This window comes from Denticeps clupeoides, chromosome 6, assembly GCF_900700375.1.
Source record: "Denticeps clupeoides chromosome 6, fDenClu1.1, whole genome shotgun sequence".
In the NCBI taxonomy this organism is placed as follows: Eukaryota; Metazoa; Chordata; class Actinopteri; order Clupeiformes; family Denticipitidae; genus Denticeps; species Denticeps clupeoides.
This window is the reverse complement of record NC_041712.1, coordinates 19,271,598-19,297,646: the sequence shown is the minus strand read 5'-3', so window position 1 is coordinate 19,297,646 and position 26,049 is coordinate 19,271,598. Positions and strand designations below refer to the sequence as shown.

The 26,049-nt window shown below is 41.5% G+C and overlaps 1 protein-coding gene across 2 annotated transcripts in view; it reads right to left on the bottom strand.

Moving 5' to 3' along the window:
* Positions 1-2,718: 2,718 nt before the first annotated feature.
* The window catches only part of adamts2a (ADAM metallopeptidase with thrombospondin type 1 motif, 2a), a 48,584-nt gene continuing 25,253 nt past the window's right edge, over positions 2,719-26,049 (bottom strand). Inside the window, exons 4-23 of one of the 2 annotated variants that reach the window (XM_028983357.1) lie at positions 23,390-23,589; positions 20,026-20,109; positions 18,506-18,662; positions 18,293-18,398; positions 17,911-18,054; positions 16,951-17,089; positions 15,773-15,802; positions 14,092-14,205; positions 12,834-12,979; positions 12,275-12,450; positions 10,962-11,095; positions 9,946-10,069; positions 9,641-9,721; positions 9,310-9,473; positions 8,704-8,863; positions 8,151-8,283; positions 7,860-8,067; positions 7,537-7,666; positions 6,984-7,058; positions 2,719-4,020 (exon numbers count right to left, since the gene is read on the bottom strand). In XM_028983357.1, the coding sequence (XP_028839190.1) occupies positions 3,317-4,020; positions 6,984-7,058; positions 7,537-7,666; positions 7,860-8,067; positions 8,151-8,283; positions 8,704-8,863; positions 9,310-9,473; positions 9,641-9,721; positions 9,946-10,069; positions 10,962-11,095; positions 12,275-12,450; positions 12,834-12,979; positions 14,092-14,205; positions 15,773-15,802; positions 16,951-17,089; positions 17,911-18,054; positions 18,293-18,398; positions 18,506-18,662; positions 20,026-20,109; positions 23,390-23,589 (3,209 nt within the window). In that variant the 3' untranslated portion in view covers positions 2,719-3,316. The remainder of the gene's footprint in view (positions 4,021-6,983; positions 7,059-7,536; positions 7,667-7,859; positions 8,068-8,150; positions 8,284-8,703; positions 8,864-9,309; positions 9,474-9,640; positions 9,722-9,945; positions 10,070-10,961; positions 11,096-12,274; positions 12,451-12,833; positions 12,980-14,091; positions 14,206-15,772; positions 15,803-16,950; positions 17,090-17,910; positions 18,055-18,292; positions 18,399-18,505; positions 18,663-20,025; positions 20,110-23,389; positions 23,590-26,049) is intronic. The other variant, XM_028983358.1, reaches the window with a different exon arrangement.

Here is a 26,049-nt window from a genome sequence, read left to right as displayed (position 1 = left end):
CAGGTTTAATTAAAAAAAACTGCTCTTGTGCTATTTATGGTGCTGTGGTAGCATGTAGACACTGCTTGAATATATAGAAAAAGTGAAAATTGTGAGCTCACAGTTACACAATGAAATGTGTCATCTGCATTTAACCCATGAGTAGTGGGAAGCCTTGAAAGGGCCACAGGGAGTGGGGACATACACTGAAAAAAGTGAACACTAAACTTAAAAAAATTAACTTAATTGGCACACCTAATATTTTAGCATTGATGTAATGTAAACAAACAGGTTACAGCAGGTTTGATTGGTTTATTTACATTACACCAATGCTAAAATATTAGTTGTGACAGATTACTTAAATTTTTTTAATTTTGCCGGTCTTCATAGTGTATGGATGCATTGAAAAAAGAAAATCGTAGCTGTTTGTTTAATGTTTTTTTCTCATTAGTTAAAAATATTTGTTTTCTCTTTTAAACTAAGCTTTATAATTTATGCTTATGACTAAAACATATTTTCTTTACTTTACTAAAATTCTACTGAAAAACAGGTTTGTTTGGTTTATTCACATTACGAAAATACAAAAATATTAGGTGTGACATATTACTTTTAATTTTTTTTTATTTTTGCCAGTGTTCACTTTTTTGAGTGTACCTGGTTCAAGGGGACCTCGGTGGCACCTTTTTTTTTTTTTTTTTTTTGAAGTGATTGTCACATGTGATACACAGCAGCACAGCACACGATGCACACAGTGAAATTTGTCCTCTGCATTTAACCCATCACCCTGAGTGAGCAGTGGGCAGCCATGACAAGCGCCCGGGGAGCAGTGTGTGGAGACGGTGCTTTGCTCAGTGGCACCTCAGTGGCACCTTGACGGATCGGGAATCGAACCTGCAACCTTCTGATTACAGGACCGCTTCCTTAACCGCTAGGCCACCACTGCCCCTTGGCAGTTCTGGGTTTGAATCTCCAATCTTCCTTACTCGCTGCCGAGTGGCAGTTTACATAGTTACATATGCAAAGACAAAAAACGTTTTGCTTTCATACACACTGGTGATATTTTATGTTTTACTACATTATCCTACTCCTGGCTCAGTAGCCTTTCATTGTTTCAATCCTGCTGTAACCTGGTTTATTTACATTACGTCAATGGTAAGACATTGGGTGTGACAGATTCAAGTTTTACCACTGTTCGCTTTTTTCAGTGTGTTATTTAAGTTTTCCCTCTCTCACTCCCTGTGTTGCTCTTTGTATGCTGTATTCACCTGTGCTCTTATATTGTTCCCAACAAACTTGCTGTTTCTTTTTATCTATTAAAGAACCTCACTTAAAGATATCATTCACCTGTGCCTCCTTCACCCAACATGGCATGACACCCCAACTTAAAAATACTTAAAACAACACAATTAAAAATATTTCTTAAAGCAATAATTTAAACAATTCTAACATTTAAATATATATTATACTATATTGTATTATATAAACATTTATGTGAATGTAGTAAACATCTCTGTGCACAGATGTGTGGTTTGAGAATCAGGTCTGTAACTGGCACAAACAGTACGTAATCCCAAGACAAGCAACATTATGGCTACCGCAAAAACACAGGAATGGATAAATGATTTACACAACACTTACATAAAACACCTTCCTATTCCGACTGTTCCATAGGGGAGCATGCAACTGTACAGCACTTTACAATGGAAGGGGCACATTCCTTTATTATTTCCCTTTAAATTATTAAGTTCAGTGGCAGGGTCTGAGTCAGCAGGACGAGTGAAGGGAAGCACACAGGCCCTTTTCTAATCAAACATTTATGCTTTAGAAGGCGTTTTTGTTAGCTGGGATGGGTCGAAATTTTAAGGGTATTTTCAAGTGACAAAAGCATCAGGGACAGGGACATCATTTGCCCATGGAGGATGTTTTAATGTTATATTTCAATAATCATTTCTCGATTCTGTTCAGCTTTTATGTCAAAGATGTCAAGCTTAAATTGGGGCAGCGGTGGCCTAGCAGTTAAGGAAGTGTCCCCGTAATCAGAAGGTTGCCGACTCGAATCCCGATCTGCCAAGATGCCACTGAGGTGCTCTGCTCCCCGGGTGCCTGTCATGGCCGCCCACTGCTCACTAAGGGTGATGGTTAAATGCAGAGGACTCATTTCACTGTGTGCTGTGCTGCTGTGTATCACAATGACAATCACTTCACTTTAAATGTCAAGTGTCTTTTCAGTAACCTGAGAAATGTGCCTCTTTACTCATGGAATCACTGGGTGTGATATTTGTCAGGATCACCTCAGGATCCTGTCCCAGATTAGCAAAGGTGTAAATTGTGTGTAACAAGTTGTGCTAACCTTGAAAATGTTTTCTCATTTACAGGGAGAACATACAGCCAGAGACTGGCCCGGTTGGGAGGCAAATCATGGTCGTGAGGGAGCAGCAACATCGTAATGACCTTCAGTAAATAATGCTCAGAATTACTTATGCAACGGGAAAAAAGAAGACAAGGAGGAGAGGCTTTCGGTGCAAAACGTTTTAACAAATAATCTTTTAAAATACCTGCCCTCTTCTGGTTGACTACGGATTCACACACATTTCCTCATTGTGAAAAAAATCTATTCGGTGTATGTGTAAGTACACAAGAAAGGTCAAAATGCAAAAAGGTGCATTTATGGAAGCGATATCATTTTTTTTTCCAGTTGCACATTTATTAAATAGTTGCAAAGAATGATCATTGCCATTTTATTTCATTTTCACACTGAAAAGCTGAAGGAACAGGTATGAAATCAGGTATGTGTCACATGCCACATGCAAGCGTAAAAATAATAGTGATCTGCATGAATAAGGAGAAGACAAGGCAACAGACTCATCAATAAATATCAAAAATAAAATTCTAATTCATATATACAAAAAAAAGAAGTGTAGTGCTGCATGGTTCGCACAGATCTCGTTGGAGAAGGAAATCCTAAAGGGACAAGCGGACCCATTCCAGCAGTCTGGCCCCTGTACATGACATGTAATTTTGTTTTGGTGTTGTCCATCAATTTGTCACCCGTCTGGAGGTCATGTGCTCTTTCCCAGAATGTTGATCATCTGGTAGAAAAATATGTTTGAACAGAGCTTGATTTTTCAAAGATGACTCTACCCGTCATCATATTTCCTTTCCCCTTTCCTTCTTTATTAGTGTGTATCCAGGCAGAGGTCAGAGGTCGGTTGTCGGCAAGCAGAAGAGGCATTGAGACAAGCTAGGCAGAACATTTAAGCACATCTGAAGTTTGAATACTGACCACACGAATTGGAGCCTTTTGATGTATATAATTCTAGAAGAAATAAAACTGCTGTTATACACCTGATTTCATTCTCAGTCTTTTGAACAAGTCCTGCCTCCTTTTCTCCGCCAACAGCTCTTGGATCCTTTTATTATGTGTTTTCTCTCGAAACGGGGGTGGTCGTTTCCTCACCACAAACAGGTTTTGGGAGACCTCGTTGTCCACGCCAACGATCTTGTACGGCACGTCAACTGAGTTGTTCTCCCTCTTGTATTCGTTCTGGTGGGGTACAGGAGTGGTGGGCAGGTTGGTCGTGATTCTGGGCATTGTCGTCTTGCGTCTGTCTGCTTTGGGTCTGCGTGTGGGTCGGACCGTGGTGGGGCTCCAAGGTCTCCAGGTTGGACTTGTGACATACTGAACTGTACCTGTTGTTCTGGGGTCTGAGGTGGTGCTGGGAGTTTCAGAGTTCTCAGCGCTCCCAGAAAATGTGGTCCTCATCATGGTGGGCCTTGGTGTTGAGTATCCACTGAAAACCACATCTGAGTAATCATCTACGGTGGAGTGATAGAGGTCAAAGGTGGGATGAGGTGTGGTGTATGCAAAACTGGTGCCTGCAGAAGCAGTGGTGTAGGACAAGGGTCTTGAGATGTTGGTGCTGGTGAAGTTGCCCTCACTGCAGGACTTGCAACACATTTGCCTGTAGACTGTGTTGGAGCAGTACATGCTCAGCATCTCCATGTGACAGAAGACAGACTTGTCCCCTTTACAAATGCTCCCTGAAAGAGAAACCAAAGTGGACTTTACAATGGAGGAATGTACAAGACAAGCAGAGTACAAGAGCAGAGATGAAGAAAGATCACAGAGAGAGAAATGAAGAGGAGCAAATGAGAAAAAGGGCCAGAGGCACATCAAGTACATGCAGAACATTGATCTGAATGAAGAAGGGAGTGCTGCTGGGCTTACTTGCCACAAAATAGCTGAATGTTCTCCTCTTTTGTGCGACGTGCCTAGTGCCATTAAAATACACCAGAATACACAGAATCACTGTACTGTGGTACATGGGCTTCTACGTCCGTTAGCAAGATAAAAAAAAAAAGCAGAACAACATTTTTTCACACATGCACCGCACATTCATCTATGCAAATGCATTAGTGAGGAGGAACACAATATACAAGCTATGTATTTCAAGTCTGCTACATACATTTTAATAACAAACTACATATTTATTTTATGTTGTGTCTTCGTCAGTCTAAAGGAAATGTCCATGTCCAATATGTTTTGTCCTTCATTCAGAATCAAGAATGCAGACAAACAAACACACATAGACTTTTGGGAATACGAATGCAACATTCCCATGTTACATTGGATTTCCCAAAATACAATAAAACGTCCTACAGAGTGACCGGTTAAGTCACAGCCCTAGGAACCTGTTCTAGCTAGTTACTGCAAGAATAAAAGCTTGTTACTGAATTTGTGCTTCAAAACTCATTGCACTAGGATTAAAGAATCCTGAATTTAGGATCAGATTAAAATAACTGAAACAAAACATTTTATTGTTCATTTAATGCATGTTCCAATGTTCCTAAGAATACTGTTCTTACATTTCTTCTTAAAGTTTCCCTCAGATCATTCCATCTCCTCAAGGCCTCCCTTTTACACAAATCCATCAAAATTACATCAAAATAAAGTTTGTTAATCATTGTCCTTCGTTTTTGATAATGGTTTACACACTAAACCCACTGGACCCCAGTTAATGTGCACCAATTCCAGTTCTAAAATTAATAACAACAAGTAAAGAGCCTTTTCTTCATCACCCGTGTAGGTTTCCTAAAACCAATCTAAACTAAGCCCCCTGCATTAAGACCTACTTGTGCCATGCAGAGCACAGTTAAAACTGAGCCCAGCATGCTTTCAAATGAAGAAAAATGAGGCAACAACGGAGCGCACAGTGTGGTACAGGGTTGTTTTTAATGACCGAATGAAGCACAAGCACAACATTTTCCTGCAGGAGCGGCGGGTTAAGTGCCTCCACTTGGTCGACCCCGGCCATAGGCTCCAGACATGGCACATTTCACAGTGTGGTGGAGGAGGGAGCAGGTGGTCTACAACCACCAGCCTGGATTGGATAATTGAGTAATTGTGCATAATAGATTGTAGCTGCTTGGCCAGGCCAGGTTTGATGGAGAAGCCGTACATTCTAACCACAGGACATGACACTTACTGTAAAATATTTCAATGCATGTGATCTGCAGAGTAGGATGTTTATATATTTATTTCTTTATGATCTGGCCCTCAGAATGTCTCTCAGAATGTAGTTATCAAAAATAGGTGTTATAATATAATATTCTTTACTTAGCTGTGTGTCTTAAGACCTTTGATTCTGCCCTTCTGAGGAAGATTTTTTTGTTAAATCATTATTTTTAGATTTAATAAGACTACTGATAGAAAGAGATTAAAAGGAAAACCACTCATTCAGTGATGGTTTCACTAACAGCATCTTACAGCAAATTGACAGCAATGCCCTGACATTTATACTTCAATACAGTTCAACAATACAATTCACCATTTTCCATTTTCTCACTGAAAGAAAAAAAGAAATATGTTTTTCCCTGGTAATAAGATCTGTCTGGATATTGTAAAGCATTATATCCAGGTGCAACATTTGTAGCCACAAAATATTAAACTAGATTGTAGAATATAGTCATTGTTACATAATTAAAGCGATAACAGTCATCAATACCGAATTAAATACAGTCAACATTATTTGATATTTATATACAATGCCACTATATGCATTTTCCAATTTTACAACAGTCAACAGTCATGATGTATAAACGAGTGATTGTGATTTGTCACATTGGATGTTTGTGAAACCTTTTTGTTGTAAACAGATTCATATTTGTTTTCTTCTTAAACCTTCATAGCTGCCTGTACAGTAGCACGGACACACGCGCGTGTAAAGAGATAAGGCAAAAATGAGAAGAAGTCGTGCATGAGGTATGTTGGAGAGATGTCCATAATGAATTGCTGAAAATATGAGTGCATATTTTAGTAAAAGAATGGAATTGATCTTAACACACGTCGTGATGGAGGTAATGGGGAAATCTATTTCCTGTGCGCTTTTCAGTTCGGACCAAAATGCCTGCTTCTGTCAGACTACCGTGATGAAGAGCACCCAGATCAGCAGCTAAATGCCCTCGCTTTCAAGTAATAAAAATGCATGAATACGGAAACAGTCTTGACGTTTAAGAGGTTTCGCTCGCTAAGAGCGAATTAATAAACCACCACAGTTTCAGACTTCACTCTGCATTGCATGATACAACCACCAACTGGGGGCAACTTCACATTCCAAAGATGTCCACCACAAAAAACAAACCATCTACCGGTATCCATGGGCAACTTTGCCACCAAAAAGCCCTAGAGAAGTAGGTGTTAGTGACAGAGCCAGAGACACCCTCAAGAGACAGGAGCAGCAGCAACACCCCTTTACTCCATACATGGGAGTGAAAGAGGTCAGGCTCCTAGAAAAAGGAAGAGGAGCACAGAAAAGCCTCCAGACCCCCTTGCGGAGGGAGAGGAGTCGAGAAGGTCTCAGACTCTCACGGCGAGAGGAGGAGCACAGCCGGCGTGAGTCAAGGCAGGCCGCCTGGCAGACAGAGGGACAAAGAGAGAGGGAGCGTCCAGGCCAGGAGAGGCAGGCAGCGCACAGGGCACTGGCAGCTGAACAGAGGGCATTTACTTGAGGGGATCCTTGGCACTGGAACCTTCGGGTCTGGCCGGGAGAGCCACTGGATCAGGAAGTTTCTGGTGTGGTCTTGGGAGCACAGACAGAAAAAAAAGACAATGCATTACATTCACACAATGGGACAACAGAACCTTTTAACAGCAGAGTCTCTAATTTCAAGTCTTCTTTTTAAATGTATTATCAAAATTGGAGAATAATATTTCTATTATGTTCAAAAAAATTGTTTAGAGTAGCCCAGAATAACAGAGGTAACAGAGGTAGTCTACAACATTTCAATATTATGCCAAAATAATTTTTATATAACTAAATACTTTTCTACATCGGGGGGTGACATTATAATGCGAACAAATTAAACTTTTTGACCTATCACCTGTCTCATGGTTTATCTAATAAAGGTCCACTGCAGGGGATCATATGAGATTTTATTCTGTTTGCCATTCTAGGCGCAATCACAATCTGCCTTGATATAACCACAAAAAAAAACAGGACATTAATCCAAAGTTGTGCTGCACAATAGAAAACCTGACGCAATGCAGACGGCACTTACTGGGGCAGGGGAATGGTTGGCAGGCTCTGCTAGTCTCTGGTTGGGGACCCATGCACTGACCCACGGAGTTGTCACCTATGGTGCACTGGACTTGCCGCTCTTGAGTTCCATTACCACACGTTACCGAGCACTAAATAAAGAGCACAAAATCAGTCTCATCTCAAAGCTCACACACACACACACACACACACACACACACACACACACACACAAATTCAAGCTGAGGAAAATGCATCACGGAAAATGTCATTCGAGTTTTTTTTTTACATGAATCATAAATTCCTTTATCTGAAATGACTTTCACCAGAAATACACACACAGACCTGGGACCAGGGTCCAGTCCTCCACTGTGTGGGACAGAGCTGTCTGTTGCAGGGCTGCCTGCTCTCAGGTCGCTGGTCGTTGCAGTACTTGGTGTGGATGGAGCGCAGTGTGCTGTCTGTCTGGGGCTGCACACAGCGCACGGAGCGCACCTGATATCCCGTCTTCCCGCAGCTTCTGCTGCATGCCTCCCAGTCCCCGATCACCCAGCTGAGATGCACGTCACGGATAAAAAAAACACACTTTACTTTAACGGTATTCAGAATGTTTTGCATTATTCTGAGAACACATACATTGGTTGAGAACACTCTTTGAGGTTGCACGCCCGTCCGATGGCGCGAGGCTTGGAAATGCTACTGCAGTACGTACGATGGACCATCTTTCCATCTGACTTTCGTCTGCAGCCGAAACGTGTATACTGCTTACCTGCACAGAAAAAAAACTGGTATGAATATGTATACAAGATGTTGCGGGTCAATTGTGCCTCACGCAGTCTCAGAATTTTGTACAAGATGTTTTATTGCTGCAGCAATTTAGTTAAAATGTGGTTTACTGAATAGAAGATGGATGTCTTTAAAATTATAAGCAATATTAGTTCCATCATTACAGTTAAAAATACCAAAATGAACCTGAAATCAGTACTTGACTGAACTCCAAATTCACATTGCGTGTAATTTATGCACATCTGTGGTTCATATGATGTCAACAATGAAGTAGAACCTCACTCGATCACCAGATTACCGGGCATGGTAATTAAAATGTAAAAAGACTCAGATTAGTGGTTGTCTGTGTTTCGGATAAGGTTTCAGATCCAGGTATTAAGTGAGTTAACATACACAAACACACCTCCCCCACAGGGCTTGGAGCAATGAGACCACTTCCTGAGCGCCCACTCGAAGTAGACGTTGTCCTCCTGCAGAAGATTGTTCTCTAAAGAGGACTGCAGCCCTTCATGCAGGATGTACTTGTAGGAGAGGGTGACTTTCGAGTCACTGTATGATCGTACCTGCAGGAGACAGTTTCATTCAAGCAAAAACCAAAATAGAAAAACAGCAATATGCTATATACCTTGAACTTATAAGCAAATGTTTAAAAGCCATTTTAACATTCCGATTCATTTACACATGGCACTTGACAAAATTTCATCCATTAATCCCTTTGTGCACTACACCCCAGTGGTGGATGCTGATGTCACGACACTGCTTAATGGGTATAATCTCGATATTTACAACCATGTAAAAACATGTTTATTTATTTATTTATAAACTATTACAAATTTCATAGAATTATTCTCACTATCTACACATCCAGAGACTGCCAAGGAATCAGCGAATTAATTGACACTACTGACATTTTGACACTAGCCTAGAATAGATTCCTACATAAACCGTCCTTCCAGACATATGGTCCAACAAACATGACATAGACTTCCTACAGAAATGTCATACTCACCATGATGAGCACAGCATATTTGAGAGGTCCTGTGGTCTGAACTGTCTCCATGTCATCGTCGTTGTGGTACTCCCACTCCACACCCTTCTCTATGACCATCCGAGTCTCTGGGAAATCATTCTCATTGTTCAGAAAGACCTGACCTGTCGCTTGGTTCTTCACGGCTGGGATGAAGGTAAAAAAAAATATCTTGCACAATCTTGACTTTAAAATTCCGTAAATGTAATGCAAATATGTCAATTGTTCATGAGCAAAAGAAAAAAAAAGTTTTATTAACTTTTACAACTTTTAATTTTTTTTTATTATTAACCAATATTTCAGCTTTTCATACCAAGAATATGAGGAGTTCCCTTAAACTCTCGGATCAGCAGATGTCGTGCTCCCATTGGGATTTCAAGTATCTTGAGAAAACCTGAAAAAAAGGGGGAGTAGAAAAAAAGTACTTTATACGGCATTCATCAGACACCCTTCTCCAGAGCGACTTACAATAAGTAGTTACAGGTACATTCCCACTAGGGGAAATAAGTGGGGTTTGAACCTGGTTCAGACAATCCACTAGGCTACAACCACCAAAATGAAATGTGTGGTTGCTGTTTGGAGAAGACAGTACTGTTGAAATCATACTGAGACGCCCACCTTGTTTCTTGGTGCTGCGGGTGAAGTTGCCCTTGACGATCTTGCAGGTGGAATTGTCTCCTCCGCAGACACCACACTTATCTTCCTCAATCTCCGAAGCTATGACTCCATCGCAGCCCACTTTCTGCAGATATTTGACATTTACAATTAAAAGTCCATGTTAAAGACAGACAATACAACAGACACATGCAGATGGGCGGCAAATTTGCAAACAAACGCTCAATCGATGTTTGGACAAACTTTGGTTTGAGTCCACTTGTCTCCTTCCACTGCTGCCATTCAAAGTGCTTTATTGTAATTGTAAAAAGTCAGAAATATAAAATATGTAAAACCGTAGACTTAAGGAATGCTTGTTAATAATGATCATAATAATACACAAATTTACAGTAAAGTTTCATCTAATGCTATCTGTTTCCACCACCATCATCAGAATGGCAAATGAGGCAATATCGTTGTTGTCCATCCCCGTAGTCTGTAACATGCTATCCTGTACTTTAATAAGACACAATGTTGGGATTTTTTAATTTGTCCTCTGTGTCTTCTTTTGCAGAGAGAAGATTAAATGAGCCTGTCTGTGTTTTTGTGTGTTTTGTGTGTATGTGCATTTAACTGTGAGTACTCCCAATGACATTTATAAATGTGAACCTGTCACAAAGCGGCTGAGTGTAAATGCAGGCTCTGATTAAAGCCTGCTCACATACGTATGCTGAAACATGTTCCAAACGTCTGACAGCCACGACACACAGGGACAAACACAGAAACCTTCAGGGCTTTGGGACTTCAGGGCCGACCAGGATATAGATGTCAGAGGTCAAATTGATGTGTCAGTGTCAGAAGGAGGTGGCAGCTGCCGATGAGGCTACACAAAGTGCATGGCAGGGCATAAAGGGTGGAAAACATCCCCCATAATAAATAAGACTGAGGCACTCAGAGGCAGATGGAGCTTTGCGGGGAATACATTTAATATCATTCATTTCACTCCCACCATGCACTGGGAGAAGACCGCTGATGTTTACCTCACACTCCCCGCGCACGCAGATGCTATACGCGTCCTTGTATGAGCAGCGTGTCCCATCATGCACCATTCTTTTCATGGACACCACGTCGCCTGTCTCCTTTGACTGGCAATGCAGCTGGCATCGTTCATCCGCTGGAGACAGAATTGGGAATTTATTAATACCATAACATCGACACATGGCCTGAGCAGCTGGACCTACCCACAGAGCCACAGTGTTAAAAGTGCAAACGCAGGGGCAGACACGGACAGGGCCAGTATGCACTATGAACGCCATCTTGGAACCTCGCCCCTTCATCAACGTGGTTCTACCCTTTGTTGCTGCCAGCCTTTTCTCGACGGGTTACTGCTTCAAGATGACTGCCTTGCCTTGACTATTCTCCTGGATTTGCCCTTATCTGTTTCAGGCTTCGACCCCTTCAGGTTTATGACCAAACGCCCATCCTAAGATGACGATATCACCAAAAGTGTCTTTAATTTTTGCAGCACTGACAAGCACACTTTCTGAGTGCAGCGTCAAACAAGTGAAAACTAAAGGGTTTATTTGCAGAGAGACGTAATTTCGTGTCACATGATGCAACAGTCATCCAGGTTTGGTGCAATCCTGGAGATGTTGATGCTGATTAATCACATTTCCACACAAGGCCCAGTCCATTCTTAGTCTATTCCAAAAATCAATCAGCTTTGGGCCAAATCGATTACCTCTGACCAAGGGGAAGGGAAAATAATCGCCAAAGTGATTTGATTTGATGTGTCAAAGCAAAGCAGATTTCTCCTCAGGTTTTAAATTGAGGTATAGGTAGGGTAGTTTTCATTTTAGGGGCCTGGTGGCTTCCCCCCCCCCTGTTTGAGCTCAACTCTGGCTCTGGTAGCGTTACGTAATGAAGGAGGTTAAAGCGGCCCTGAGGACAGATCCAGGATTGGAGGGGATGGGAATGGGGAGGTGGGGGTGGTCGATAGCCTCTGCCACTCAGCCAAGAAGAATGTGAGCATCAGGAGAACCGCTGCTGCACGTGTGCCATAAAGCCGACGTCCACTGGGGTGTTTTTTTTTTTTTACCAGAAAATTGAGAGGTAGGAAAAGTAAATCTCTCAGAGGGCTTTAACTTTACAGCTCAAAAAAAGGACATTTTGGACTGCAGCAATACTCCATTTGCTCTTTAAAATGCAACATTATGGCAAACTGTTTACATTCACGATGTTATTGTCATTAACTGGGACTGGGAGATTCCAGAGAGGTCCGTCGTCAAACTTTCAGCCCTCATGTTTAACGTCCAAAATGAGGCCCCTGGCCCTCCGTCGGGACATTACTCACGTTCAGAATGCTCATAGGGCAGCCAATGATGAAGGGTGTTCTGGTGCTCAAAGTACGGGTCCCACATCTTGCACTGCTCCTCTCTGAAGTCAGTCAAGGGCCTATCGCACTCCTCTGTGTTGCAAAGCTGGAATTCATAGTTGTTACCATAGCAGGTCCGCCCCCCATTGGCTGGCCTGGAAGATGGTAGGAATCAGAATAAGAATTAGAAAAACTTCATTTATCACAGAGGAAATTGTTTGTGTGGTTACTGCTAGAGACAAAAGACAGTATAATAATGTTAAAATAGAGAGTAAAATAATTACAATAGTAAAAACTAAATAAATTAATCTGAATACAGTATAAAAAACTCTAAATCAAAAATAAATAAAGTCAGTAGGTATATCAAAAGCTTATGGATGCTTGACCTTAAAAATCTTTTTTATTCTAATAATTCAAATGATTGTAATTATTATAATACACAGTCAGTGTGTAGGAATGGTAAAGTAAAAGAGCCACGGAATCTGCCCGCATCTTTCATTCAGTTGCTCTAATTGAAATTCCACTTTCTGATGCTCACATTGGATTGTCACACTCCCGAGTGCGGAAGCGCACGCCGCCCCCACAGGTGCGAGAGCAGGAGCCAAATTTTGTCCACTGACCCCAGCTCCCATCCTGCCTCAGAATATCTGATGTCAGTGTGATGCAGTGGCCTTTAAAGCAGTGCTAGTAAAACAAAAACATACAAAAATACATATTTATATATGTATTATATATGCAGGTACTAATAGATTTCATTATAAGGACATACATTTCAAATATAAATACACAAAAAAGCACAAATAAAAAAATAAATATAAAAAGCACAAATAGTGGGTCATAATACATACTACTAATAAAAACAATATGAAATAATTATAAGAAGAAACAGCAGAAGCAGAATACCACAGTCTGGGTAGCTCAGTTCTGATTGGCTGGACAGTGTGCATTAAAATTGTATGACACACATGTAGTTCATGTCAAATTAAATCACTGTTCCAAATGCATATGCCAGCCATTAAAAGCAGCCGTACAATGTAACCATGGCAATGTGCAGAAAGGGTAGCCTGCCCAGGGCGGTCATACCCGGATTTATTTAACGTTACTTTCAGTGACCACGGAATAAATTTGTGCCAGTGGTGGCCTAGCGGGTAAGGAAGCAGCCCCGTAATCAGCAGGTTGCCGGTTCGAATCGCTAACCACCAAGGTACCACTGTGTTGTCACTGACATCTTTTTTCATCTTATCCTGAAGAAACTGGCCTGTTTTTATGTTAAATTATGGACACTGGATTATGATATATAAATTTTCCACAAAAAACATTGTGGAATGGCAAATTGGTTTGGGCAGGGATGATACATTAAAGTGGAATTATTAAGGACTTAGCAGAGTTATGCACCATCGAATCACAAATAAAGCCCACTGAACTCGTCACTGAAGGGGACACTGCTGCCAACAGAAGCGGCAAATCATGCCGTTTTTAAATAAATTTGAGTGGTAGCAGTGCTAAAATCCATACACCACATACAGCTCTTTACATAATGTCGTCGAACCAGTAATGTAGTGATGAGTACAGTAGAGTGCACTAAAGAGTCATAAAAGAAGACGGCAATATTGCCAGCAAGAGAGTGGCTGAGAGACAGATTAAGAGACAGGGCTGGGGCTAGAGATATTTATAATTTATGAATTTCATAATAACTTTATTAATCGTCCCTGTGGAAATGCTTTTGCTGCATTCGGACGTGGCCATGCTAATGAAGAGAGAAAGTGGCAAGAGGGAAGCGGCACTTTCCAGTCTACCTTTCCTGAATCACACTTGGTGCCGTCAATGGGCGGGCCCTTCTTGGTCTTGCAGAAGAAGGGGTTTTCTGGGTGGCTGCACCAGAGTTGCTTGCAGGGGTCGTAGGTGCTGTACTAAAAGAAACAGTTATGCTCACACTCACACATACAGCTGTGGGGAGGTAAGTTGCAGTTTACACATTGGACTATATACTGCCGGCCACTTTATTAGAGACATCTAGCTTGTTGATTTGTTTAATGCATAGTATATGATATGCTAATATATGACCGTGTTAACCATATTGATTATTTCCACATAATCAATGAAAATATCAATTACATATTTATTAATTATTAACTCTTATTTATAATTAAGTGAGAGTTAACTTGATCATAGTTATATTGAACAATTAAATTTAAATATACTAATTTTGTGATATTGAGACAATATGGACATATATAATGATGAAATAGAAGATGACAAACACTGGACAATTTAGCTTAACACAGGTGTAGGAACCTTATAAGTGTTTCTAATGAAGTTGCCAGAAATTATATATTTATATATCCATCATATGAAAAAAATATTAGAATCATTATTAGACAGACAACTCTTAACTTCTTTGAACTCTAAGACAGTGCAAATGAAAGATAATCAGAGATTTTGACCCAGTTCTGCTCATACCCACGCAACAGGGAGTGTCTTAACATTTAACCCAGCGGAGTCTGACACCCTTCACAGAGATGTACAGCATGCACAGGCTTTTCGGGGGAATCAAATGATCCACTAATTAAGGGAAACTGGCTGAAAGCACACTCCAGCTAATGAGTTCCTTTAATCTATCAGTCAAGGGCTAAAGGGTGGAACCTGTGCATACGTCAGCTCTGGAAGGAAGGAGTCAGGTACTTTATAAGCACTCTCTAATTATAACACCTTGGACACACCTAATGCATCTCCGCCTAATGAACTAATACACTAAAATTGTTCTGTATATGCAATCCTGCCTGGGAGAACATGGATTCCTTGTGAATGTCCAGTGTGTGACAATCAGTCTTGTGCCAAGATCAAATTTAATAAGCCACGAAAAAAAAAAACCACACAAAAATACAACAAATAACTGAACATATGATACAAGATGACACATTAAAAATACAATCCACCTTTCATTCCAAATATGTAAACTGCACAGACGTGTTTGCTTCACTTCTCATAGAAGACGAAACATGCTAGCTACAGAAATGCATGATTTTAGTTGCTTGTTTACAGCTGTACAGAGATTTCATCCAGCACAACGTGCGGTGGTTTCCAAATGCGCTGGGGCGACAGTCTCTAAAGAGGGACTTTCACACATTTCTTGTAGTAACATCTCTTGCCTCCAGTATGCAGACATCAAAGTAAACTCTCATTTAGAACACTCTGCAACACTCAATGAACATTTAATAAATATACCACATGGCATGGATATGAAAGACTTAACAAAATAAACATAAAGCGAAATGTTCTTTTCATGTGTGCTTGCGTGCATTTTGATTTGCAGAGCCTACAGGTCAAACAGTAAGACACGAGGGACAGGCCTGCAATCACCTGATCACACAATTCTCTTCACTCAAAGAGGCTGATAAAGGATCATAAGAGACCAAAGCCGAAAATCCTGAACACCCATGTCATACCAGGGTAGGGCGGGATTGGTTGATACCTTACCTGCTTTGATGAATGGGCCACTCTTTGCAGCTAAGGAGACAGTTTAACAAGAGAGTACAGTAAAATGTTCCAGTGTGCTTACTATTAGGGCTGGGCAATGTAATCTAAGATTATTGTGATCATGATATATTTTAGAGTTTTAATATATTTTAATATATATTTTAATATATATTGAATGTCATCCCAAAGCAGTAATATGCATTCTCGTCATTTGTTTTTAGCAGGTATGCCGTAAGTTAATATCTTTAAACACACAATACACACATTACATCTCATTTAGATCCCAAAATAGCAATATAAAAATGTAAAGGCCTTCCACACTATGTTGAGCAAATCACTTGTTTACATGAAGCGGTGGCCTAGCGGGCAAGGAAGCAGACCTGTAACTGAAAGGTTGAGTCAAGGTGCCACTGAGGTCCCATTGATCAAGGTACCATCCCCACTTCCAAGGCTGCTCATACAACATTATCGATCTGCCCTTGCACCAGACCAGGACACCAATGAAAAATGTAATCAAGCTTTTTTTTTTCAGGTGATCAGATCATATTCATGTGTTGCTTGTATATGATCTGATCATAAAATAATAATTAGCATTTTTTCTTGAGAAATAGCAACACAGGGACAGCATTTTGTATTTGGTTAAAAAATTATCATTCTTTTATCATGAATGATAAAATGATATCATGAGTATATCGTTATATAATTTTAGGCCATATTGCCCAGCCCTACGCACCATACAGCCAACCCCAGGCTGCAACACAGAGTCACTTTTAATCCAAAACAAAGTCCTGCAAATAACCATGCTGGCAAAGCGAGAGCTCGAGACAAAAGAATTTTCTGGCTCTGCAGGAACCCGGCCCTCAGATCATCATAAATCGTACTAATATCAAACAAAACCCTTTCCACTTATTCTGCTATGCAGAACAGTGCAGGATCCAGGTTGGTTCAACAGAAACTAGAGCATCCACACACACTCCACATGCTTCCGAAAAACTGTCTTACACAGTAGTCTTGTAAAAACACAAAATGCATTCAGACATCTGAAAAACACTTTAAACCATAAAGTAATTTCCATTCCTATTAGCGGCCACATCTAACGAATGATGGCAGTGTGAGTGTAATGACCTCTGACCTGTGATGTGGACTATTGAAGTATGTGTTGGCGTGCTTTTACTCACCGCGGTGCACATCATGTAGCCCATTCCAAAATCGAAACGGCACTGATCATTCATGGAGTAATGGAGACCAGGGAGCCCTGGGCGGCCAACCTCTGTCCACTCGTGGTCAAAGGGGTCGTCCCGGAGACAGTCATAAGCGCTACATTACCATGAGAAAATTGTGTTAACCACCCAGAGGACCGACCAGGCACAATTCAATTCTATTTCACCTCTAACATTTTTCAAACATTGATGAGTTGATATGGGTGCGATTAACCTCCCGGTCTTCATGCAGATCATGGGATATCAGGCTTATTCACAGATCGGCTCTGATCTGAGATAAAACACTGATAGCCTTACAAACAATCCCACAGTCAGCAGCTTATTCATATTCCCGACATGGCACATCTCCTGGCAGGCAAAGGCTAACAAGACTAGTTAAAAAGGCTGCTGTAGGTAATGCCACTTCTAATATCATGGGTCAATTAACGAAACCCTCTTATTGATCCCAGGAAGGAATGTTCCATTGCCCATTAAGATGTGCTACAGTAAAGCGGCATAATGCTTTCAGACATATGATATTAGCATAAGCACAGTATCAAAATTAGCCATGACTGGATGGACATTACATATCTCATGAGCATTTATGAGGATGCTAGAAATTTCTTATTTTCTCTAGAAATTTATAATTTAGATTTAGACCCAAATGAACATATTTTAAGCTGGACAAAAGCCTTAAATGTAAATATAATCATTTTTAATAATTATGTTTAATAATTAAATACCAACTGTACTAGCCAGAACTCTACAGCGTTGAATCTAAATGAATAAATGTAATTGTAATTATGTATCATAAAAGGTCCTCTTAGGTAATTACAGTAATAGTTTTTAATGCAATAAAGCCACTTTACTCCTGACAGAAGTTCAGTCTGCAGCAGATAAAAGGGCACATGCATTGCAGTGGTGAGGGCACTGCCTTACTTGAGGAAGCGCCGCAGCTCCTCCTGGCTACAGCGGGACCAGTGGAACCGGTGGAAAGCTGCCTGGACCAACGGTGCCATGATGCTGCCCATGGGCACTTCATCCCCACACTCGTTCCCCTCTCCGTCGTGCTCCATGCCAAGCCTGACAAGTACACAACCAACCAACATGTACCCGTCTGTGCCAACCCAACACATGCTGATGTGTGTGTACACAGGCAGAGGAAGATAACATCACAAATCTTTGTACAATCGTCATGCATGACAATATTTCCAAAGTAAATATTTTGTCCTCTGCCCGTGTAGTTTTGTGAGGAACGTGGCTGTTGCATCAAAGTTTGTTTGCTGGGAGGTTTTAGCGTGTGCTCAGTGTTGGGTCTCACACATGTCCAGTCTCGTGGGCCACCACGAATGCAGAGGAGAAGCCATCTTCATGGTTCAGAGTACAGCTTCGCACCGGGTGACACATACCTGTCACCGGTGCAAAGCCTGACAGAGACAGGGAAAAGTGATCTTTACCACACTGTCAATCAGACTGTCAATGTTATTATAAAAAAAAAAAATCCCTATTTTTTGTGAGATCACATGGGAAGTACCCTGCATGCCGGTGGGCCCAAACTCCTGTCGCGTCAGGAAAATGGCATGGTCGTGGTATTCCGCATCACCCTTGTCACTCTTCTGTTGCAGGAAAGCCCAACGGCACACGTTCTCCAGACTCTGCGATGGGTTCCCCAGCTCAATCAGGCTCACCGACTAACGGAACAAACACACACTCGCTCGTCACAAGTGCCAGCTCTAACCAGAGCTGTAGTATATAAAAATAAACAACATAACAATCTTTTTGAATGGATAAATTTCAGTTGTCAGGAAAACACTTGGGCTTAGGAAAATTTCTAAAGTACACTCAACATCTGAAAATAGCCGAAATAATAGCTTACATACAGGGTGGGCCATTTATATGGATACACCTTAATAAGTTGGGAATGGTTGGTGACATTGAACACATTTTATAAGTGGTCAGAAACTTGAAAATAACTCATGAAAGAATAAAGTTACGTTAAAACCATTGTTTTTCTGGTGAAATTACCAATAAATTTGATGTGTCACATGAACCTCTTCCTATTGAAAAAACAAAAGTTAGATCCAATGGTCGACTTCAAAATGGCCACTATGGTCACCACCCATCTTGAAAAGTTTGCCCCCTCACATAATGTGCCACAAACAGGACGTTAATATCACCAACCATTCCCATTTTATTAAGGTGTATCCATATTAATGGCCCAACCTGTAGAAAAAAAAAGTAGCGGGAGGATGCAGACATTCAAAAATTTGTGATGATTAAATTCAAATCCCAGAAGTGACGAATCTTGCAAGACATAACTCTACAGCGATTTCAAATGGCAGTAGGGATGCTCTGGGGTCTTCTGTTGATCTGTGCTACGTTCCATCTGTGACCTTAGAAATGCATAGGCAAAAATAGTTCATATGTACATGATGTGTTTGAAACGTCCAAGTGGACTAAAGAAGATCTGAGGGACAGATGAGCTAAAAATGTAATTGGTCAGTAGTCACCGGGGGAAAAAAAGGGCAAGATTATTTCTAGATCTTGCATGATGAAAAAAGACATTTGATGGAAAACTTTGCCTCTCTCTTTTCTTTTGTTCTCTTTGGCATACAGAAATAGGAAGTTTTTGTGGGATTTCATGCTGTTGGCCCACAGTATGTGACTTGGGCACACACACACCCCGCCACGTTCAACAGAGATATGCACAGTGCTCCCTGGGAAGGAAGGGGGTAAGGGACAGCAGGATCATCTGGGGATCTTGCTGCTCTACCTGCTTCATTAGCAAGTATGTGCCTCTGTCCTTCAGAGGGGAAGGTTACCTACATCCTCCTGAGAATCCTGTGTGTCAGACTCACTCAGCACATAAAGTATAGTGTAAGTATAAACCACCTCATTCAATTAAAAAATAAAGTTGCATCACATTTCTTCATGCACATGGACATTTCTTATTCTTAACACATTTTAGCAATCAGGCATCAGAAAACCACAATGACGCCATTACATGTTCTACTTTATGTAATGTGACAGATACTAAGAGCCCAAGCAGCTGACCTGAGAGTATCCCAGAATGATAATTCGGACCAGCACCACGTTGATATGCGCACCAAGAGTGCGATCCTGATAAATTTCATTTACCTGAAGAAAAAAAAAAAGTATGAAGCCAGATGACCAGGTATTTTATAAGAATCACACAGCACATAGAGACTGAGTCAGGGTGGTAGTAACACACTCGCCTACAAACAGGTTCAAACCCGACTTACTACCATTGTGTCCTATACTATACTCTGAGTTGCTCGAGGGGGACTGTCCCTGTAACTTCTAACTACTGGATTAATCTGATTAGAGACTATAGTCATCTAGTAAAGTTAGATATAAAAGTAGTTAGATAGGTAGATGGCACTATTTTCACACTGGCACCAAGCACAGCACTACGAGCAAATTGTGGAACTTGTTTAGTGTAAGGTCCAAATTATCCTCAGAATTTAAATAAATGAATAAAACAAGAAAGGAACGCGATATTTAATGAGGTTTACAGATGTGACACGCTAACAATTGCTCCTCCGATTCTAAAACTCTGGGAGACAGAAATAGTTAAACACCAGGAAAAAGGGTCATTCCTTTTTCTTCTCCATGATACACATGAAAAGGATGCCAATGATAAGGATGCCAATGCCAGTTTGAAAATAGTGCCTTTACGTGTACTTTAAGGTAAAAGTTAATGACAGAGAGTATGTACATCTTTATATCACCACATATAAGTATGCATAGATAAGCATACTGCATTTCGAAATATAAATACTTTATATACATATACACATACACACATACATAATACTTTTATATGCATATTTCATGTATACATCAAAACCAGTTACACCTGTCCTTTCTTCCCCAGTAATATCAGGTTTATGATGGAAAGCGCCTCTTATTTATGCATTCCAAACATGCCTGCCTGAGTGGGTCTTATTTTATAATTCACACACATTTGTGACTCTTTGTGAATACTAAAAGCCACCTTGGCAGCGCTGTCAAAAAGGCAACCCCTTTCCTGACATTCCTACTGTTTTCAGGACAACTGCCTGTCAGCGTGAGCCTGTCATGGGGAAAAACGGATTCCTCAGATTCCAAGTTTTTGCCGCCCACTCCTGACCTCTGCCTTGCCACACATTTACCTGCTTGACCTGCCCAAGGCATCATGGGCAAAATCCTAGGAAAGAAGCGACAAGGATGTGACAGGAGTGACAAAATGTGAATGTGCCTGTGTATGAGTGTCAGTGTGGGGCCGCTGTAGTCTTTGTGTGAAAGTGCAGATGAGGGAAAGCGGGAGGGAGGGAAGGAGAGAGAGGGGGGAGTCTGAAACGTGAAAGCTGAAAAGACCCTGGGATCAGAAACCAAGATATTCCAACTCAGGCAATTTGACAGATGGGTGACAATGAGGGCCAAATGGAGCTTAAGACCGAAGAATGATCTGGCCCTGATGTCTGAGTCTGGGATTTGGAGACAGAAAAGCACTACCTAGAAAGGCACAGAGAAACAACAAAAGAGAAAAGGAGGCAGGTGTGGTTTTATTAGTAAGTATAGATTCTAATCTCTAAACTCGTGACCATTATTCTACAATGACATAACGTACGTAACTTGACATAATTTGACATAATATCCATTTACAGCATTTAGCAGTCGCCTTTGTGGAGAGCGACTTACAATCAGTAGTTACAGGGACAGTTCCCCTAGAGACACTCAGGGTTAAGGGTCTAGTTCAGAGATATAATGGTAGTAAGTGGGGTTTGAACCAGTGAATTTGTGGTCTTCTGGTTCTAACCCACTAGGCTACTACCACCACTTCCACTGCAAATCAAATCATAAACAAAACACCAAATGAGGGAAGGTAGGGCAGAGTACAGAGTAAACACTGGAGAATATGTGGTGATGAACACCTCACACATTGCTTCATGTTGCCTTTTGTCACAAGTCTGTATATCACTTTCCACAGACTGAATAGAAGCTAAGTGATTATAAAGGAATTTGCTTGGAGCAACGTGGGAATTAAAAACGGAGAGTTCTTTCCACTGAGCCTGTCTACAAGAGGACCTCCTGCCAAAGCTCCTCCAGACCCCAACACCTCCTCAGCCCGTCCATCTGCTCTCTGCACTGAAAGCCTCCTCGCTCTTGGTTTCCACTGCTCTGTCCTGGTCTTTACACCTCCTCGGCCAAAGAGTTTGCTTCCCGTCACCATCGCTCCTCATTAATGCCGAGAGCCTCGCTCTTCAAACTTGCTCTATCTTGCCAGCTACACCCCCCTGACCTCCACTCTTGGCGCTGATGAAATTCCACATAGACGTCTTCCTCCAGTGCAATTTCATTGGTACTCTGTAATCTGATCCTGGCACGCCCTCCTTCACTTGCTCAACTTCGATTGACAAGATGACACCAAACAGACGCATTCACTCCTTTGCACAACTGATGTATAGAACCCCTACTCTTAACCCCCCACGTCTCCTTCGTTCCAGAACCAGGATCAGTACAAGTCCTCCCCCTCCCTTCAGTCAACTATCCATCAGCGGATCCGGCAGCTGAAACACTACAACCATGTTATCCGTCTCCCGCTGCCCGTCCTGTCACTCACTCGCTGCACCCCGCCTCCCTCCCGTGTTAATAGTGCATGCAGCGGCCCTTCATTAGCACTGGACCCAGCGCTGACCCACTCCAGGGCTTGGACTGGATTCTATTAGGCGGCTTTCAGCGGGGCAGGTAGCTAATTGAAGTCAGAGAGGCCAGAGTGCCAGAAAATCATTAGGATCCAATAAATAATGCAGCAAGGTCTTACACTGGAGCCCCTTTCTGCTGAGAGAGAGAGAGAGAGAGAGAGAGAGAGAGAGAGAGAAAGGAATAGTAATAAGGAAGATGAGAAAGCAGTAAAAAAGGGGTTAAACGAGTGATAGGCCAATGGGGATAGATGTGCATATGAGATGAGAAGGGAATTTTAAAGATTTTCTTTCTGGTATAATAATTGCTACTCCTACAGCAAGTTATGGCAATTGCTGTGATTGGTGGATAATACAAGTAATACTGGGTCACCTCAATACAATTAAATACCCTCAAATACACTCTGTGTTTTGGTTCTTTATACTGCAGCTCTGATTCCATCACACAGGTTTCTGATGCAGGGCTAACTTGTCTTTCTTGTTCACAACAACAAATATGCTTCCTTTTCTACTGGGACCTTTTTGGTTCCAGGCCCATTCACATGAGCTGAGAGCTGGGACTGAAGTCTGAAAAGAAGTATAGCTCAGCCAACCAGGCTTTAAATTACTGTTGATTAATGTGTGATTTCTTCCTTGTTGTACAAAAATTTACATTAAATACAAGGCAGAACAATACATGCTAAATGGAGAAGAATGAGACAGAGGACACTCACTATGTTCATGAGCGTCAGAAGATATTTCTGGATGTGTTCCCTCCCGTGGAAGTCCACCACAGAAAAGTCGGCCCCCAGGAGGACTTCAATGTTGAAGACCTCATCCTCCAGGCCTCTCCGAACACGCCTTGTCCGGTTCACCTGCTCCTGGACCCGCCTAGACAGGGTCTCCAGGTCCCTTAGGCCATTCAGGTCCGGCCCTAAGGGAATAATTCACAAGACAGGAAAGAGCTGTTTACTCATGTCATCAGTTCCATAAACCCATTTCTGCAGTGGACACACCTGACCTTAACACTTCCAGATACCTGCTTCAGATCTTTGTTTCAAGCTGCATTAATAAAATGTAGTTGAATTCTAATCATATTAATATATGATTCTGAAGTTGCTTAAAACATGCATGAAAATGTGAGCGACATTGTGTTTGTACATCACTCCGGCATGTTTGCGTTCAGACACTGTGTGCTTGTGTGCGGATGAGTACAGAAAATAAAAAGTCTCAGTACTGCGATGACAGCCATCAGATCACAGCAATAGAGACAATCTCACCAGACACACCCTGCATGTCCCCCACATTTGACCCCTTAATAAAATAAATTCAAGTCAGCTGAGGAATTTGAGACAGAGGGAGAGGAGACAGATAAGGATATGTGCAAAGACAGAAAAAAGACAGAGGCAGACATAAGGACAGGCAGAGGGTTCAGACGGACAGCGGAGACATCTTGTGCCATTTCAGTGCTATCCTTGGCCAAAAGCAGAATGTTTTTGTCTCTTCGCCAGATATAAAGCAAGACTGCATGGACAGCAGCTAAGAGGAGGGATATCTACAAAGTGAATGTCCTTGCATGACTTTGTTGCCTAGTAGCTGAGGTCTACGTCCAACTGAATACATCAAAAGGTTCTGTGATCACTGCATGCATTTCAGCATGTTGAAATGAATGTAAAAGGGCAGCATGGTTTGGTGCTGGGTGGTAGTAGCCTAGTGGGTAACACACTAGCCAATGAACCAGAAGACCCAGGTTCAAATCCCACTTACTACCATTGTGTCCCTGAGCAAGACACTTAACCCTAAGTTGCTCCAGGGGGGCTGTCCCTGTAAATACTGATTGTAAGTCGCTCTGGTTAAGGCCATCTGACAAATGCTGTAAATGTCAATCAGGTAGTCTGATGTCCAAAATAAAATTGTCTCCAATTGTTTGAACAATATCTCAGACTCAGCAAACAGTGGTACTCATGGATCTGGCTGTTCTCAACAGCTGATTGTGTCAGAAGTGTTATGGCCAGCCCTGAGGTCATTGGATACGTTGACAGGGTGTGGAGAAAGAGAGATAGGTGGACAGGGACACAAGATGTGGGGCACTGTGGGATGGTGGTCTGGGAGGGATGCCAACATGCGACTATCTGTCTACACCCACAGGAGCAACAGTTCTAAAGATAGTAAAAATATTTCCATTAAAGTAGCTAGTATAACATAATTGAAAACTAATAGGGTGACGTGGTCCAAGGGTGGGGCAGTGATACTGTCTTGAGCATGTGGCTGGATAATGGGTGGAATTTGCTTCAGATACTTCACCAGATGCTTCAGCTTCCTTCCACAGCACAAATTCATGAAGTCTGATTAAAAATCTGATACTTAAGTGTGACTGTTCACCCTGTTAGGGCACCCTGTTCATTTAGAAGACGGATGGGTTGATGGAAAAAATAAAACATTTATAATGTCTCCATCACGAGACATGGAGAAGATAATTCAGAGATTCTCAGCACAAGTTAAATGGTTCACTTGGATAGTTGAGTTTTATATTATTATGTATCCAACCAAATTTCAAGTCTATACAGGATTTCCTAGTGTGGTAACTACACATTGTACATGTGTATCTTTTCATGCAACCATGTAGCTCAGAATCTGACATTCAACCAAGGCCCATTTATCTATTCTGATGTTTTATACAAAACTGATCAAGGTATGAGAACCATATGGGTGTAAAATCTCCCTTAATGCCTGTTCGGTTCTCAAACCTCATTATGTTGATAATAGCATCAGTTGTCATTGTCACATGAACATCTCCCTCAATATTATTAACACTTAACCGGACATTTTTAACGAGTGGTTCACGTTTAGTGCGCAGTGTCCACGACGCCCATGAATACCCGACTGATTGTGTATGTTGCGTGTGCAGTGGGTGCTGCCTGGTGTGCATCCTCTGGAGAAACGGGCAGTGCTGAAGGTGCCCGCTGCTGAAGTGAAGAGGGCGGGAGGGACAGCATGCTAATCACACACTCTGGCTTCTGAAGCCAACTGGGATTGAGCCAGGTCATGCCTTCATCAAAAAAGCTTGCTAATGTGTGAACTATGCTGCCTGATAAATACAAAGTTTCCCTCCGGGATCAATTTATCTGGCCCGATTTAGACAATACAAAAAAAATGGGGATTCATGCCAGATGGAAAACAGGACAGAAAATTCAAGAGTGTGCAAATTCATGTTGGTTTTATTTGTTATTGAACAAGAATGAGTTAAACATTGATACACTACACAGATATTTTCTGAAAGAATATTATTAATATTAGATATGTGATAACAAAATGATGACCAAGGACACTTTTTGTGCTGCAGATGTGCTGTGAAAGGGCGTACAAGAGTGCAGAGGAAAAAAGGAACGAGTGG